Source organism: Nothobranchius furzeri, chromosome 6, assembly GCF_043380555.1.
Source record: "Nothobranchius furzeri strain GRZ-AD chromosome 6, NfurGRZ-RIMD1, whole genome shotgun sequence".
NCBI lineage: Eukaryota > Metazoa > Chordata > Actinopteri > Cyprinodontiformes > Nothobranchiidae > Nothobranchius > Nothobranchius furzeri.
Genome location: NC_091746.1, coordinates 39,097,623 through 39,114,742, shown reverse-complemented (window position 1 = coordinate 39,114,742; position 17,120 = coordinate 39,097,623). Strand labels below are relative to the sequence as shown.

General features: G+C 43.2%; 1 protein-coding gene across 3 annotated transcripts; it reads left to right on the top strand.

The window, feature by feature from the left end:
• Positions 1-470: 470 nt before the first annotated feature.
• ash2l (ash2 like, histone lysine methyltransferase complex subunit) lies at positions 471-16,311 on the top strand. 3 transcript variants are annotated; one of them, XM_015975086.3, is made up of 17 exons: positions 471-571; positions 1,174-1,240; positions 1,986-2,131; positions 2,237-2,325; positions 2,411-2,505; positions 7,101-7,196; positions 7,359-7,454; positions 7,551-7,626; positions 9,998-10,015; positions 12,631-12,730; positions 13,052-13,269; positions 13,360-13,527; positions 14,871-15,064; positions 15,250-15,342; positions 15,423-15,521; positions 15,596-15,655; positions 15,751-16,311. In XM_015975086.3, exons 1-17 carry the CDS (start codon positions 513-515, stop codon positions 15,856-15,858), a joined length of 1,782 nt encoding a protein of 593 aa, XP_015830572.1. In that variant the 5' UTR covers positions 471-512; the 3' UTR covers positions 15,859-16,311. The 3 variants fall into 3 exon arrangements, with proteins under 3 accessions (XP_015830572.1, XP_015830579.1, XP_054600052.1); XM_054744077.2 differs by lacking the exon at positions 471-571 and adding an exon at positions 709-828; XM_015975093.3 differs by lacking the exon at positions 9,998-10,015.
• Positions 16,312-17,120: the final 809 nt, after the last annotated feature.

The following is a 17,120-nucleotide window of genomic DNA, read 5'->3' as shown; positions in this document are numbered from 1 at the left end:
TCTCTCACTTGCTCGCCCACTCACTCAGCCAGAGAGCCACCATTTCATCTGACGTGGATGTTGTGGTCTGTAGGAGGAAACTGAAGAACCTCGTGAAAACCCACACATGCATTAAAAAACTCCATGCAGAAAGACAGCTGTCTGGATTAGACTCTGTGACCTTCATGCTTGCGAGGCAACAGTGCACCTCACCGTTTCATTTCATTTACATTAATTTCTTTTGATGCCCCTGGTGTTTCTGGATGTTTAGTTGACTGAGAACACAGATGATTTCAATGCATTCTATTTTGTTAGTCTTCCCTTAACATTGCTAAATTGTTGACACAATAAAGCAAATTTAAAAAGATGTGATCATTTTAGAAGAAATGAGCTCAGAAAATCGTGGCGTCTGTTAGGAACAATTCTCTCATCAATCTGTGGTGTCGCTGTTTGTTTTTCTGTATTTTTTTTGTTACCGGAAGTTGTAATCTCGCGATAGTAGATATTTTTTTTGTTTTCATTGATTTCTAAACATGGCGTCAGAAGTGGAGGCGGGCGCTACTGCTGCGACAGAACTAGAGACAGGAGCGGGGTATGTCTGCTTCTGGCACATTATTCATGATTCATACAAAGCTGCACGCTATAAGTCAGTTTATCCGTGTAAAACTGACTTGAGTAGTTGGTTCGTTTTCCTCAGACACACAACATTAGCACACCGGGTTGCTAACCGTTACCTCTGACACTACCGTCGCTGAGCCGCCTTTGTCAGTTTATAACGCAGCCCCGTGATAAGTAGTTATCACACAATAATTATACTTTGTCCGCTTTCAAACTTTTGAACTTTGTAAGGTAAGGTTTGCATGTTTCTCATAGTTACGCTCAGTTTGCACATTACAAATGTAGCCATCGTGTGATTTTTGCGCACATCACATCCGATCTGTGACGGAATAGCTGGATTCAGCAGTGATAGAGATTAGGTTTTTATTCTAAGACATTTTGAGTACGTTAGCATTTAATTGGCTCGATAGTTTGAGCGATTTGGAACGGTGGGGTGTGAAATCTCTCACGACCTCCCAGGAAAACCACCATATGATTTAGGTCTTGTTTGAAATTTAGAGCCATTTTAAATTAATTAATTAAAAATATGAGTAAAATGAGGTACTCCTATCATCTGTTCTCCCCATTGCCTTTCAGGGATTCCACCTTTGGGGACCTACCCACCAGCATGGACACTGAGTCATCAAATGGCAAAGACGGAATGGTAACATTGAACTATTTATAATCAACTTTTTTATGACTTACTACTTGAAGTTTTAAGGATATTAAACGATCTTTTATGATCACATTGATGAATCAATGTGAAATGTACAAGTACTATAAATAGGTGTTAGTTGAAGTCAGGATATCTGAACACACCCGTCTTGCAACAAAAGCATCTGTACCAGTGGCTTATTTACCTGTCAATCAGTAATCCAGCAACTCAGAATGTGCTTTACTTTCTTTGTTGAGCTTGGCTTGAGCACTGGTAAGGTGACAATGTTTTATCAATAATCTCTGGAAATTTTGCTGGAGGTTGTGCTCACAGGGATTTTTGACCCTAATGGCCATCTGTTGGTAAGGTCTTACTCGAACACAAAAATACCACGTGCTTGCAATAATTTAGGTATGTACTGCCTCCCATCACCAGGCAAAATACACATTGTCACTTTAAGCACATTTTTGTTTATGTCACGTGCAAAACGTCAATTTTTGATCACATAAAATGAGTGACCAGAAATGCATAATTTATGGGAGAAACAATCCTGAAATCAGGGCTTCATCAAAACTGAAGGATTTAGAAAGTAGTGCAATAAAAAAAAATTAGTATTAGGTTCTGTACTGGACCCCTATTTTCTTTTAGACTATTGCTATATTCTGTGATCTGATCTCCATCCTCTACAATGCCTCTTCTCCACATCTGTGTTGCAGATTGTACTTGCTGTTATATAATACTGTTTTTGTTTTAGGAGGCTGCTGGTGAAGGCTCTGAAGCTGCTGATGCGCTTACTGGATCTGGAGATGAGGAGAGTGGGAGGCAGCTTGGCGAAGTGGAGCTACAGTGTGCTCTGTGTACAAAGTGGTTCACAGCTGACACATTTTGCATTGAAACTGCGTACGTGTATTTATTTTTATTTTTATAAACAACAGTGTCCAGTAAAATATCAGCTGTAACATACTGATCCTGGTTTCCATTAACTGTTCTCTTCCATTTTTGCAGGACTTGTCTCCCCTTTATGACCAACTATGTGTTCCACTGCAACATCTGTCATCACAGCGGCAACACGTACTTCCTCAGGAAGCAAGCAAGTCTGTGTTGCCTGATGGAACCTAAGTGCTGTTGAATGTTTGTTAGTGCCTAAAAGGTTTACCTTTGCAATAATTTGTTTTTCAGACCTGAAGGAAATGTGCCTCACAGCTCTGGCAAACCTCACATGGCGGTCCCGAGCACAAGAAGAACACCCAAAGACCATGTTCTCCAAAGACAAGGTGGCTGTGATTCTTTGTGTTGGAGCTAGATGTGGCAATAGAGCCTCTATTAATTTATACAGTCTAGTGCAATTGGTTTTAATAGCAACTATTTTGATTACCAGTTAAATGGTGAATAAATATTTTGAAGGGAAAGTTCAGAAAACCGCTCCAGAATATTTAAAAATCAAACAAATAGCTACTTTAATGGCAGCATCAGTATTTACTCAGACATTAACTTTTGTCACCTCGGTCTCGGGGGTATTATGACTATTTATGCATTCTCGCTTTTATGCCTTTAGGAAGGGCTGGGAGGTAGAATGATGGCAAAATATATTTTGTAATAACCTTCTCTCAAGAGACGTATGAGAACAAGTCGATAGAACCTTTTTATAAAGAGCAAATGAACAGCGCTATGCTCCATGCTGGAATGGAGCCACACAGCAGTCAGGTGGACAGCTGCTAATGGCTAATGTTTGCGTAGCTTTCACACTCTGCTGGAGGTGACATGGCTGGTAAAAATATAAAAAGGAAAGCTCCAAATGGGGTAAAACGACAGAGGACATCAAATGATGTTGTTGAAAATATGGGACCAAACAGTTCAGTCGTGTGGACGTAGTTTTGGTTTTCCCTGACTTTGTCAGAACTTATAGCGACGCAGAAAAGCGCTCGCCCAGAGGAGGAATGCACAGATTTCAGCAACCAATCAAACCCTAATAGCTACAGCAACATATTACAGGATATAATAATTAGAAATTTGTTTTCTTTCTGAGCATAGATGTCTATTGTTTTTGGTTTAGATTTATATCTTTGAAAGCTTCTTAAATGTTAGTGATACACAACTTTGTTTTAGTCCATTATTTCTTTTTTATTGCTTATTCTTAAAGGTATATTTAAAACATGCAGATAACTTTAGAGAATATGTATTTTGATGCCTGTTTTGAGTTCTCTAATGCTTGAAGATTCTAGTTTAAAATAAAGCGTCTTTATTAATCCAAAACAGTTATATAATGTTTTACATGTTCAGCTTCAATTTAAAAAATAATCTTCTGATATCATTAAATCTCCCTTTTACCAGGGAGCATTAAAGATGGACAAAAGTAGTTGTTTTATATTGTGATACATATTGATACCGACCAATATGAAAAGTAATATTGTGATGGGATTTGTTTCCATATCGTCCATTCCTAAATGTAGGTATTAAAGTTGCAACCTCAAATCTGCAAGCAAGCTAGCGTTTGAACACAAACGCGGTCACAGAACACTCACCCCTCCCCTCAGGGATCATCACCATACCAGAAACCCACGTTGCCAGAGGAAGCTAGAGAGCGCTAAACACCAGTCGCTGTTTTCTAAACATCTTTTGTTGTCCATGACTTCAAATGATGTTTTTCTTTTTGGGACTCTGGTAGTTTGTCCTAGACTTGAAGTGGTAGCAGCCGGCTGTTTCTCCTTCTCTGATATTCAGTGGTAATTTTGATAAGTAATTTGAATTTAGTTTTATTCTTTTGACTAAAATTAGTTTTAAATTAGTTTTAATTTTAGTCATGATTCAGCCATCCAATTTGTTTTAGTCTTAATTTAGTTGACTAAAATATATGTTTTTCTTTTGATGCAATAATTTAGAAAGAAATACTGTAAAGAAATATGAAAAATTCACATTTCACTCTTTGAATCAATACAACTTGATTTATAATTGTTTTAATAACAATAATTAATGGCAATACCAAAAAGTATGAGGTTCCGAATGTGCCAAAAATGTGTCTATGTATTGTCTCAGTTTGTCGTTACTCTCTGTTGTCTGGTGCTGTTGTCACGTGCTGTTGTCTGGTGCTGTTGTCTCGTGCTGTTGTCTGGTGCTGTTGTCTGGTGCTGTTGTCTCGTGCTGTTGTCTGGTGCTGTTGTCTGGTGCTGTTGTCACGTGCTGTTGTCTGGTGCTGTTGTCTCGTGCTGTTGTCTGGTGCTGTTGTCTCGTGCTGTTGTCTCGTGCTGTTGTCTGGTGCTGTTGTCACGTGCTGTTGTCACGTGCTGTTGTCTGGTGCTGTTGTCTCGTGCTGTTGTCTGGTGCTGTTGTCTGGTGCTGTTGTCTGGTGCTGTTGTCTGGTGCTGTTGTCTGGTGCTGTTGTCACGTGCTGTTGTCTGGTGCTGTTGTCTGGTGCTGTTGTCTGGTGCTGTTGTCTCGTGCTGTTGTCTGGTGCTGTTGTCTGGTGCTGTTGTCTCGTGCTGTTGTCTGGTGCTGTTGTCTGGTGCTGTTGTCACGTGCTGTTGTCTGGTGCTGTTGTCACGTGCTGTTGTCTGGTGCTGTTGTCTGGTGCTGTTGTCACGTGCTGTTGTCTGGTGCTGTTGTCTGGTGCTGTTGTCACGTGCTGTTGTCTGGTGCTGTTGTCTGGTGCTGTTGTCTGGTGCTGTTGTCTGGTGCTGTTGTCTGGTGCTGTTGTCTGGTGCTGTTGTCTGGTGCTGTTGTCTGGTGCTGTTGTCACGTGCTGTTGTCTGGTGCTGTTGTCTCGTGCTGTTGTCTGGTGCTGTTGTCTGGTGCTGTTGTCACGTGCTGTTGTCTGGTGCTGTTGTCACGTGCTGTTGTCTGGTGCTGTTGTCTGGTGCTGTTGTCACGTGCTGTTGTCTGGTGCTGTTGTCTGGTGCTGTTGTCACGTGCTGTTGTCTGGTGCTGTTGTCACGTGCTGTTGTCTGGTGCTGTTGTCACGTGCTGTTGTCTGGTGCTGTTGTCACGTGCTGTTGTCTGGTGCTGTTGTCACGTGCTGTTATCTGTTGCTGTTGTCACGTGCTGTTGTCTCGTGCTGTTGTCACGTGCTGTTGTCTGGTGCTGTTGTCTGGTGCTGTTGTCTCGTGCTGTTGTCACGTGCTGTTGTCTGGTGCTGTTGTCTGGTGCTGTTGTCTGGTGCTGTTGTCTGGTGCTGTTGTCTGGTGCTGTTGTCTGGTGCTGTTGTCTGGTGCTGTTGTCTGGTGCTGTTGTCACGTGCTGTTGTCTGGTGCTGTTGTCTGGTGCTGTTGTCTGGTGCTGTTGTCTGGTGCTGTTGTCTGGTGCTGTTGTCTGGTGCTGTTGTCTGGTGCTGTTGTCACGTGCTGTTGTCACGTGCTGTTATCTGTTGCTGTTGTCACGTGCTGTTGTCTCGTGCTGTTGTCTCGTGCTGTTGTCTGGTGCTGTTGTCTGGTGCTGTTGTCACGTGCTGTTGTCACGTGCTGTTGTCTGGTGCTGTTGTCTCGTGCTGTTGTCTGGTGCTGTTGTCTGGTGCTGTTGTCTCGTGCTGTTGTCACGTGCTGTTGTCTGGTGCTGTTGTCTGGTGCTGTTGTCACGTGCTGTTGTCACGTGCTGTTATCTGTTGCTGTTGTCACGTGCTGTTGTCTCGTGCTGTTGTCACGTGCTGTTGTCTGGTGCTGTTGTCTGGTGCTGTTGTCTCGTGCTGTTGTCTGGTGCTGTTGTCACGTGCTGTTGTCTGGTGCTGTTGTCACGTGCTGTTGTCACGTGCTGTTATCTGTTGCTGTTGTCACGTGCTGTTGTCTCGTGCTGTTGTCACGTGCTGTTGTCTGGTGCTGTTGTCTGGTGCTGTTGTCTGGTGCTGTTGTCTCGTGCTGTTGTCACGTGCTGTTGTCTGGTGCTGTTGTCTGGTGCTGTTGTCACGTGCTGTTGTCACGTGCTGTTGTCTGGTGCTGTTGTCTGGTGCTGTTGTCACGTGCTGTTGTCTGGTGCTGTTGTCTGGTGCTGTTGTCTGGTGCTGTTGTCACGTGCTGTTGTCTGGTGCTGTTGTCTGGTGCTGTTGTCACGTGCTGTTGTCTGGTGCTGTTGTCACGTGCTGTTGTCTGGTGCTGTTGTCACGTGCTGTTGTCTCAGTCTGTTGTTACTCTCTGTCGACACGCGCTGTTGTTTGTCGTTACCCTGTGACACGTGATCCCGTCTTTTAATGTTCGGGCGTTTGTCACGTGATGTTGTCTGGTCTGTTGTTATAACTTGTCAGGAGTTGCTTTTATCTGATAAGCCTTATTTTGTTCTCCAGCCTTGTTGTCACATGTTGTCGTCTTAGTCTGTCGTTACCCTCTGTCAGAGACAACAGCAGGTGTCGACAGAGAGTAACGGCAGACTGAGAAAGGGCATAACATTACAGCAATGCAGTGCAGTGTGCGTACAAATACATAGACACGCACATAAATACATAGACACATTTTTGGCACATTCGGAACCTCATACAGGAAATGACAAATCCTCAAGATATTAAAAGGTGTTACTCAAATCCAAGCAGGTAAACTAAAGGTGAGAAGTGTTTTTAGGAGTTTTTATGAGTTCTCACAAACCCCCGCTAGAACACTGAACAAACGCTGATCATAACGGCCAGCAGCGCCACAAAAACCATTAAACAACCACATCCATCATGTGACAGTGATGTACACAGGCACGTAAAATACTCATCCTGCTTTAAGAGGAAAAATTAGGAGTTTTGTAAAAAAAATAAAAAGCAATGACACATTTTGGTATTTGCCAAATAAAAGTACGAAAACAATATTTAAAACTTTCATGTAGCATTTTATTTCTTTGTTATCTACTGAATTAGAAGGTTTCTGTGATGTGTACCATACTTTTTGCCTAGATATCTCCTCTTTTGCAGGATATCATACCATTTATTGACAAATACTGGGAGTGCATGACGACTCGTCAGAGGCCAGGAAAGCTCACTTGGCCCAACAACATAGTGAAGACGATGGTGAGATATTAGTGTAAACATCAGGTCTGTTTTATTCACAATGAGTTGGTCCGTCTATGTGGGAAGACTCCATTTATACGGTTGGTTTGGTGGAAACAAGCACAAACAAATGAATCCGTTATTGTACTTACTTATATAGTTTTCCATTGATTTCTTTTCCAGAGTAAAGAGCGAGATGTTTTCCTTGTGAAGGAACACCCTGATCCTGGCAGCAAAGACCCTGAGGAGGAGTACCCAAAATTTGGTCTTTTGGACCAGGTGCTTATCACTTTGATGTTTAAAGGTTCACCATTTTTTGTTAGAGCTGCAGAACTTTGATTTTTGCTTAGAAGTCAAATTTCTGTTTTTGTGCAGGATCTTGGAAATATTGGACCCTCTTATGACAGTCAGAGACAGACCACTGGACTGCCCACAACTGGTGGGCTCAATGGTGAGAACACAAACCAGCCACAAGTCATGTTAAAACAGCAACATCATATAATAACCCTTAAGTTATGGAACAAATGTCTCCCCCCTTTATTTTCACTAATGTGCTACAAATCATCTATTTGTAACCGTAGACAGGTGTGTGACATTGATTCTTCAGATGTTTCAGTCAGGAATTCAAAAGCTAAGACCAGAGACCTAAAAGCCACTCGTCTGCCGAGGCTCGGTGATTTTCTTTGGGCATAGAGACTTAGCTGACCACCTATTTCACCTGATATTTGACAGCTGTGACAGCTGGCCACAGTGTCAAATGAATCAGGGTCAATGTGTTTATTGATAACTTTGTATTGTGTTTAATGTTCAGATCAGTAAAAAATGTTCTGTTACAGATTTAATATTTAGGATGATTGTTTTGGCCACAAGTAAAACCAACAAACATCATAAAGCTTCTGTTTCATCACTTGGTTTTCGTCCACTTGGTGAATTTTTATTTTTTAGCAATACAAGATTTATTAGAAAATATTCTTGTTGTTATATAAGTACAGGATTGGCTGGAGCCTTTAGCCAGTAGGTGGCAGTAACTGCTTGATCATTATTCTTCTTTAAAGGTATGGAACACTGAAAAAATATTTATTATTGATTATTTCTGATTATAATCAGTCATTGTGAGTTTTTCATGCAGGCTGACCATTAAAATAGTCTCCTACACATGTCTCCTGCATTAGCTTCTGATAGAAAATAGATGGTGAAACTCTAGGATTTGAACATCCTGACAGATCTACATCACGCTGTCACTTAACATTCATGGACTCACCCAGCTTGACTCACGACAGGGAAGGCTGTTGTTGGATTAGCGTCCAGGAAACAGCAGAGAACATCTTGGCTAGTAGAAGCTAGCCGTTAGCAACTCCATCACACAGCAGAACTCCTCCAGGCTTTATTTGTAGAGATAAAACATTTATGTTGCACGTCAGTGGTAGAGTCACGTTGCTGTTATCCAACCAACCAGCAGCACAGTTTTGGACTAGCTGAGTCAGTCCAGCATACAACGCAGTAGTGTAGTCAAGGCGGGACATGATAAAAGCATGTAGTACTGTTTCCAAATGTGCTCTTGACAAGAGAGGCTTCATCTTGGATAGTCGTCTCAGATGCCCAGACAAGCGTGTTTATTTGTGCATCCAATTTAAGGGCTGTATCAACTTCAGGGCTTCCCCCAGAAAATGAGTTAAGCTTCGTCCCGCAGCGCTCCTAAGTGAGAGCGGGGGTGGGGGGGTTGCACACGTTCCGCTGCTGTTTCTCACCAGTATCAGCTGATGGAGGGCTCTAATTTCTAGGGATGCACCGATGGATCGGCATTTGATCGTAATCGGCCGATAGCGCCCCTATCGGTTTTGATCCGAGTTTTCAAAATAGATCAAAGCAGACCGATCAGGTAGGGTTGTCACGGTAACCAGTGTAGCGGTAAACCCCGGTAAAAAAAAAAGTTGACAATAATAATAACCGTCTTGTTTAAAAAAAAACTATATTATCTCGGTGGGTTACCGTGGCTGCGGTGTAGGTGTGGTGACCCTTACCAGCCACCGTATCATCTGTTGAAGTTGCCGGCGGCACATGCACGCTTTGTTGTTTACAACCAAAACTTTCTTGAAGCTAAAGCTGAATTAATGGCCAAAGGAGGAGACGGCAGCGCTCAGGAGGACCGTGACAACCTTAATACAGACCATTTTAGATTAGGTTACATTTCCTTTATTCCCAGATTATGTAGTTTGTACCACTCATTATAATGTTGTAGAAAATTTCTGGCCAATCCACGTGATCGGTATCGGTGATCAGCATTCTTTGATATCGGTATCGGTGATCGGCAGCAAAAAACCTGATCGGTGCATCCCTACTAATTTCGTTGTGCAGTTCATGTCAGCGGGCACGGTAGGGTCGGGCAGGGGGGCGGGGCATGATGCTTAGCCTGGCGGCCCGCCAAGCAAAGCCTGTCGGGCCGCCAGGCTTATAAAGCGCTGGGGGAAACCCCGAACTTTCACCCCTAAGTTAGTGACCACATTCTTCTCATATTGTGCCAAAGAACGAGATCAATCTTAACATTTTAATGTTACAATTTTTGAATTGTAACATTAAAATGTGGAAGGGATGAGCGGCACGAAGGCTGTGAAATCTAGGAGATTGAAGCCTGAGACATGTTGGACATAAACTATTTCTCCAAGTCAAACTTCATAATAAAATAAAGTTTGAATTAAAGCTTAACTAGGGGCCAATATGTTGGGTGACTGGTTATAAAAACACATTTTCTTCTGTAAAGTCCCCAAACATAGACTTACTGTAAAGTGTGTGTTACCATAGTGACTGTGTGCGTTGTTTTCCAGGTGGATCTTCTTTCTCAGGTGAATATCCTGTATTTTGGCCCCTGAAGCTTCTGAGTGTGTTGTTTTGTCTTGTAACCCTCTGGATAGAAGTTGGCCCTGAGGTCTCAATCACACGTCATGTGTCACCCCCTCCCCTTCCAAAAAACAAACAAACAAAATAAAGATACCATTAACTGATTCACAATAAGCATCTTGTGGGCAACTTCATCCATGTGCAGTTGCAACCTCTTTGTCTGCTTTCTGCATCTGTTCGGTGCCCCCCCCCCCCTCCCCCCATTGGTTAACATACCTTCCACATCTGTAGCTCGCTGCTGTCTGGTCTGAATCTCCACTCTGCTCCCCAAAGTGCCGTGTGCATGGGAGCAGGGAGACATTGTTGGTTTTCACCTGACGCTAACCTGCCACACTCTTTCCTCTGGCAAAAATAAACTTCATGATCACATGGTCTAGATAACGATGATAACACCAGCTGGCTGCAGGGGAACCAGAGCATGGCTGATTTTCTCCATTCTCAGCCTTTAAATCTTTTTTTTGTTTTCCAAGTGTCAAATTATTCTCACATTATTAGAAAGTAGGGCTGGGCAATATGGCCTAAAATCAATATCATATATCGTGTATTGAGGATTTCACCTCGATAACGATAGACGATAACTACAGGTATGCGCAAAAGCAAAAGGTGTCCACTAGATGGCGCTGTCAAGCGTTACATTCAGTCACGTTGTCATGTGACTCGAGGTGGTACAGCTTCTTAAAGTGACATGAATGTTGCCAACCTACACACATCTTTCCATGTTTTCATAACCAAGCTTATTGACTTTGGAAAAAATATATTGTTTAGAGTCAGAAATGTCGTTAACGATACATTTTCAATTTATTGCCCAGCCCTATTAGAAAGCCTGGCAGAATTTACCCCGGGAGTTAGATAAGAAACAAAAACAAATCAATAAACTTCCATATCTGACTCTTAAAGGTTATTCATGTTTGGTCCAAATGATGTGGCAGCATCGCACCATGGAGGTGTTGTAAGAGGCTGATTGTGCCCTGCTAACTAATTCCTGCCTTTTTGTGCCTGCTGCCCCCATGTTGACCTAATAACCTGCTTCTGCTGTCTGTCTGTGTGTTCAGTAGCAGGCTGTAGCGGCTCTATCAGTAATAAGACATAGGTCTGGTTCTGTGGAAGCATTGCTTTGCAGAAATCTTCATCTGTTTTGATGCATCACTACCTGCTACTGGGGTTGGCTCGCTTTGGGTTTGGATGTAAAGATTCTACTCAAAACAATTAAACTCAAAGAGAAATGTTAGAAAACGTGTTACATGATGATGCTGCTGGGAAGTGTGTGTGTGTGTGGTCCAGTTGTCGCAGTTACACAGTTGTTGCACCAATTAGCATGGTACAGCCAAACAAATCTGAGAGAGCTGTTTAAACCAATCACAGATGTTAGGGTTAGAAAAAAAATGAAAGTCTGAGTAGCTCAGACAGCCAATCAGTTCATTAATAGGAGATGGGATGAGCTAGGGTCACTTTCATAACAGAATTCTGTGTTTAGCCTCAATCATTAACCAGGGATGTAAGAGTGAACGTGAAGAAGCTTTAAGGCTCCACAGATCTGTCTGTGGGCAGGTATGAAGCGGTACATCACTCTGAGATTAGTCCTATGGAAGATGTGTTACAAAGGGCCTTCATGTAAAGAAACAGCGTCATTATTCCAATTAACACCATTCTAATCAGCACTCGCTTGTGAAAGCTATTTATTCGTTTCAGATGAGTATTTGTTAAACCCTGTGCTGAACAGGAGTTGCATACATGAAGGATCCATAAACACCAGCTGCTGTCTTAGTCAACATTGTTTATAAGCAGGGGTTCAAACTGAGTTTATGAGTTCAGTTGGAACACTTACTAAAGTTAAAGTCCCATAGTCATCATCACACACTAGTGAAATTCATCTCTGCATTTGACCCTTCCTCGCGGAGGGGAGCGGTGAGCTGCAGCGGTGGATGTGCTCGGGAACTGTTTTATGGTTTAAGCCCCAATCCAACCCTTAAAGCTGCATGTCAAGCAGGGAGGTCCTATTTTTAAAGTCTTTGGTGTGACCCGACCAGGAATCGAACCCCGATTTCCCAGGGCGGACACTACCACTAGGCCACTGGTCTGGTTTTATCTGACCTGCTTTAATAACTCCACTGGGTTATTAATAGCATAAACGGATGGATGAGATGCAATAATCTCACGATGTTCCGCTGCTGACTGGCTTTGGAGCACTTTGTCTTAGTGAAAGTGGACAAAACTCAAAAGATTTTTAAAGTGGAGCCTTGAGATTCCAGCTGGGAAAACCAAGATCGACTTTCCGAGTGTTTAACCAGTGTTGTGATATACTGCAAGATCTTGGTTGTTGTTCAGTTGAGGTTGATAGGAAATCTCCTGGAAATGGGGAATCTTCTTTGCAGAAGAGATCCACTTGTCCTGTGTTCCAAATGTAAATATTTACACGATAGTCATAAAACTGAATATTCGTCAGGTCGTAGGTTTTTAGAAAGCTGTGAGATTCTCTTGCTGTAATAACCTGGCAGCTGGGACTTGTGTGTCTGTATCTGTGTCTGATTTTAGTTGATTACTTTGTCTCGTCCCACTGAAGGTGCTCTGGCCCCCGGCCCAGGAAAGGGGAGAGGAGCCAAACGCAAACAGCAGCAGCAACAGGAGGGCACAGCTGCAGGGGCAGCCAAAAGAACCAGGAGGTACCACCAGTAGGGTGGATCCAGTAGTCAGCACTGGATCATGTTCCCTCAGGACATCTACGTTTTTCACATGAAAACCACCCTTTGTTTTTCTAAAATAAAACTTAAAATTCACACAGAATCTCATATTTATAACATGAAACATATTCCTGTTTCTTGGAGATGTCTTTCTAACCAATTTTGTTTAGTCATTAAGGTGTTATTTTAGTTTTTATAAAAACCGTTTGTGTAGTAAAAAACATTTTTCTTCCTAATTCAGCTTCACAAACACTGCGAGTAAACAGAATGTCTTGAATGAACACCTCCTCTTTATCTCTGCAGTGACCCTCTGTTCTCGGCCCAGCGGCTCCCTCCTCATGGTTACCCGCTGGAACATCCGTTCAATAAGGATGGCTATCGCTACATCCTGGCAGAACCAGATCCTCACGCTCCAGACCCAGAGAAGCTGGAGCTGGACTGCTGGGCTGGAAAGCCCATTCCTGGTGATCTGTACAGGGCTTGTCTCTATGAGAAGGTGCTGCTGGCTTTACACGACAGAGGTACACTGACGTCTTTTAAAGAAGATGTGGTGCTTTACATTAAAGGCGTGTGTTGACTCATGACCTCTTGACTTACGTGGTGTGCTGTAGCACCTCAGCTGAAGATCTCAGATGACCGCCTTACTGTGACGGGGGAGAAGGGCTACTCCATGGTCCGAGCCTCACATGGCGTGCGAAAAGGTTCCTGGTACTTTGAGGTTTCCGTGGATGACATGCCTCCTGAGACCGCGGCCAGACTTGGCTGGTCTCAGCCACTTGGTCAGTAGATCTTCACGCTCACACAGAGACTCATTAAAAGATGCTGATGCTGTGTGGCTTGCATTAAAATATTGTCTCCTTTTGTAATTATGACCCCCACAGCAACTGGCCTCTGACCAAAGCTCCTGAGAAATCACTCTTTAAAAAACAGACTTTGTTTTTGGACAAAGTCCGGTAGCAGCTTTTCTCTGCTTTTATAGCAGCACTGGCGCAGGGTTCGGGGGCCACAAAGAGGGGGCCCGCGGGCCACCTATTGAGGACCACTGCTCTAGAGTTTATTAATTCATTGTTGAAAAACTGAAACAGAAATTCCTCCTCCTGTGCATTCGTGTTTTCAACGCTTTGATCTAACTGCTGAAATGTCTCCTTAGCCTTCACTGGTTTCTACAGGAGCAGTTCATCACTAAATAAAACAAATCAGCTGTGCTCATGACCTAAAACATGCAGGAAATGTGCTGGAAGCAGACTCCAGCACTAGCATGTCAGCTAGCCACTTTACTATTGACTAACGGAGTTCCTGGTAAATAATATGACTAAGATCCCAAGAGGAGGAATTGTGACCACAGGGAAAGGCAAACCCAAACATGGATTCAGAGTGCTGGGTGATCACAGACCGGCAAGTTACTCTAAAAGCTATGAGCGGCTAGCCTACGGCCAACAGCCAGGGTCAGCGCGGTGTGCTGAGGATTTGATGGTGTATGAGGCTACGATGATCGGATAGAGACGAGAAAGCAACAATGACTGAGCGTTTCCCCGGTGGCTTTTATGTGGCTTAAGTGGGTTTTAGGGGGATGGAAAGGGATGTGATCGCCACCACCTGATAAATATATTTAGAAATGCCCAAACAAGACATATTAAAGTTGAACTTACTAGAGCAATAAGATGATCATTAGGTTTGAATCCAATTTGAGTCCTTATTTGTCTCTGAGCTCACGTGATTGAGAAAACTCCAGATGTTGACTCTTGTTTGGTTTCTGTTGTGCCAGGATGTACTTTTATTTATTTATTTTTTTAGCTTCATTAGATAAAAGTTTCCTTTGTTTCTTCTGAGGCTCCACCATGATAAACACGTTACGATAAATGCTAACTCGCTTTAGCTCGTCTGTCCTGAGGTGTAAACATGGATTGCTGTAAAGCGTTAGTGCTCCACTCAAGATACGTGACTTTAGGAAGCAATCTGGATACTCTGAAGTTGCAAGTGTGGTATTCTGGCCACAGGGGGGCTGAGTGCCTTATAAAAAAAGTTTAACCAAAAGTATTGATAAGATTTTCCACAGTTGAAGAGCTTTAATTGGTTGTTTTAAAGGATTCTTTAAGAAGTCACTCACCTTTCCGTGTTTCAGGTAACCTGCAGGCACCTCTGGGCTACGATAAGTTCAGCTACTCATGGCGCAGTAAGAAAGGAACTCGCTTTCACCAATCGATAGGAAAGCATTACTCCTCAGCCTACGGACAAGGGGACACGCTGGGCTTCTTCATAGAGCTGCCGGATGAGACGGACGTAGCCAAGGCTCTACCTGATACATACAAAGACAAGGTATGACACCCACCTGCACCAAACTAACCACTCACTACTTCTCTGGCTAAAAAGATCTTCAACAGGGGAGGAGTACAGAAAAAGCTACCGTGAAGGGGTTTATAACCCATGTTTGTCACTTAGGTCTGAGTATTAGTTATGTTTTATTTCATTAATCACCTTTAGATCTCATATATCTCTTCCAGGCACTCATTAAGTTCAAGAGCTACCTGTACTTTGAGGAGAAGGACTATGTGGACAAAGCGGAGAAAAGCTTGAAGCCAATGAGCTCCAGCAGGGTCAGAACACGTTTTCAGGTTAAATCCAGTTGGAGAAGCTGCTTCTTTTTGCTGCTTGACTCACAAATCCTGTTTTTCAGATTGTGTTCTATAAGAATGGAGTGAACCAAGGTGTTGCTTATGAAAAGTTGTTTGAAGGCCTCTACTTTCCTGCAGTGTCCCTGTACAAAGGCTGCACGGTTCGTACACATGCTGACGCCACTCTGCCACGTTTGGTTTATTCAGTCACTAAAGTTTACACCTTTCCCTTCAGGTTTCTGTTAATTTTGGGCCACAGTTCAAATACCCACCAAAGGATGTTAAGTACCAGCCGGTGAGACTTTCTCTCCTTTCAGATAAACATGACCTCACCAGGCTCATAACCTCTAACCACTGATCTGTCAACACTCTCCTTTTGACTCCTGACAGATGAGTGACATGGGGTGGGGGGCCGTGATCGAACACACGCTGGCTGACATGTTGTACCATGTGGAGACAGAAGTGGATGGACGACGCAGCCCTCCGTGGGAAGGATGAAAGCTGGTTTAATTCTGAACCTCGCGTCTGTACATCGTTCCATATTCTGGCAACACCCTTGAATTGTTGCTGCTGTGACGTGTAGGTCAAAGAAAAGCAGCAGCTTTTCAGCTTTTCTGATATTAATGTTGACAGACAGAAGGTCATGACCACACTGAAAATGGCTGCCATGGTGATAATGGCTGGATGTATACCACAACTGTTCTGAGCACCAAATAGAAACGTTCCTCTCTGAAGTTCACCAGCTACAAATGACCTTTGGTGCTTTGACTGCAGAGACATTGCTGTTGATTTAACACATTTAAAGCGACAAAAAGAAATGTTTAAAATCTGCATGTTCCAGCCAAACAAACACCTTTTATCATTTAATGCAGTCGTTCTCTGATTTAATTTGTTGTGTTAGTTACTGTTTTATACTCTTCGTTAAAAATAAATAAGTGTTTAATGAACAAAGCTGAATAGACTTGTGATTTGTATCAAAAGTAATGGCCCCCATCCGTTTTCCTCTGCTTATTAGGGGTCGGGTCTGGGGGGCGGCAGCCTAAGCAGAAAGGCCCAGACATCCCTCTCCGCAGCCATTTGGGCCAGCCAATCCCAAGCCATTCCCTGGTCAGTTGAGAGACATAGTCCTTCCAACATGTCCTGGGTCTTCCTTTAGGTCTCCTCCCGGTTGGACATGCCAGGAAAACCTCACCAGGGAGGCATCCTTACCAGATGCCCTAGCCACCAACTGGCTCCTCGCAATGTGGAGGAGCAGCGGGTCTACTCTTAGCCCCTCCCGAATGACCAAGCTTCTCACCCTATCTCTAAGGGAGAGCCCAGACACCCTGCAGAGAAAACTCATTTCGGCCACTTGTATCTGCAATGTCATTTTTTCGGTCACTACCAAAGCTCATGACCATAGGTGGGGGTTTGAACATAGATACTTAAACTTTTCCCTAGGTTAGCTGGGCTCACACTCAGAAATAAGTTTAGGAGATCCACACAGCACACATTAGGAAGCAATTGCGGCAAGTTGGAAGCATCTGATAAGATTCTGCAACTCATTTTAGAGAACTTTAGTAGCACTCGTTTTTGAATAAATTCAGAGCAACACCAGAAGAAGACGCTGGGCCTTGGAAGGAAATGGGACCCCCCTCAAGTATGTCTTAAGAATTGCTTTTGCAAATCTGTCTGCTGACAGTTGCAGCCTAGTGAGGCACTTGCAAAAAATAAGCTATAATAGCCAAGTACAAATATTAAAACATCTGAAGGCAGAACAC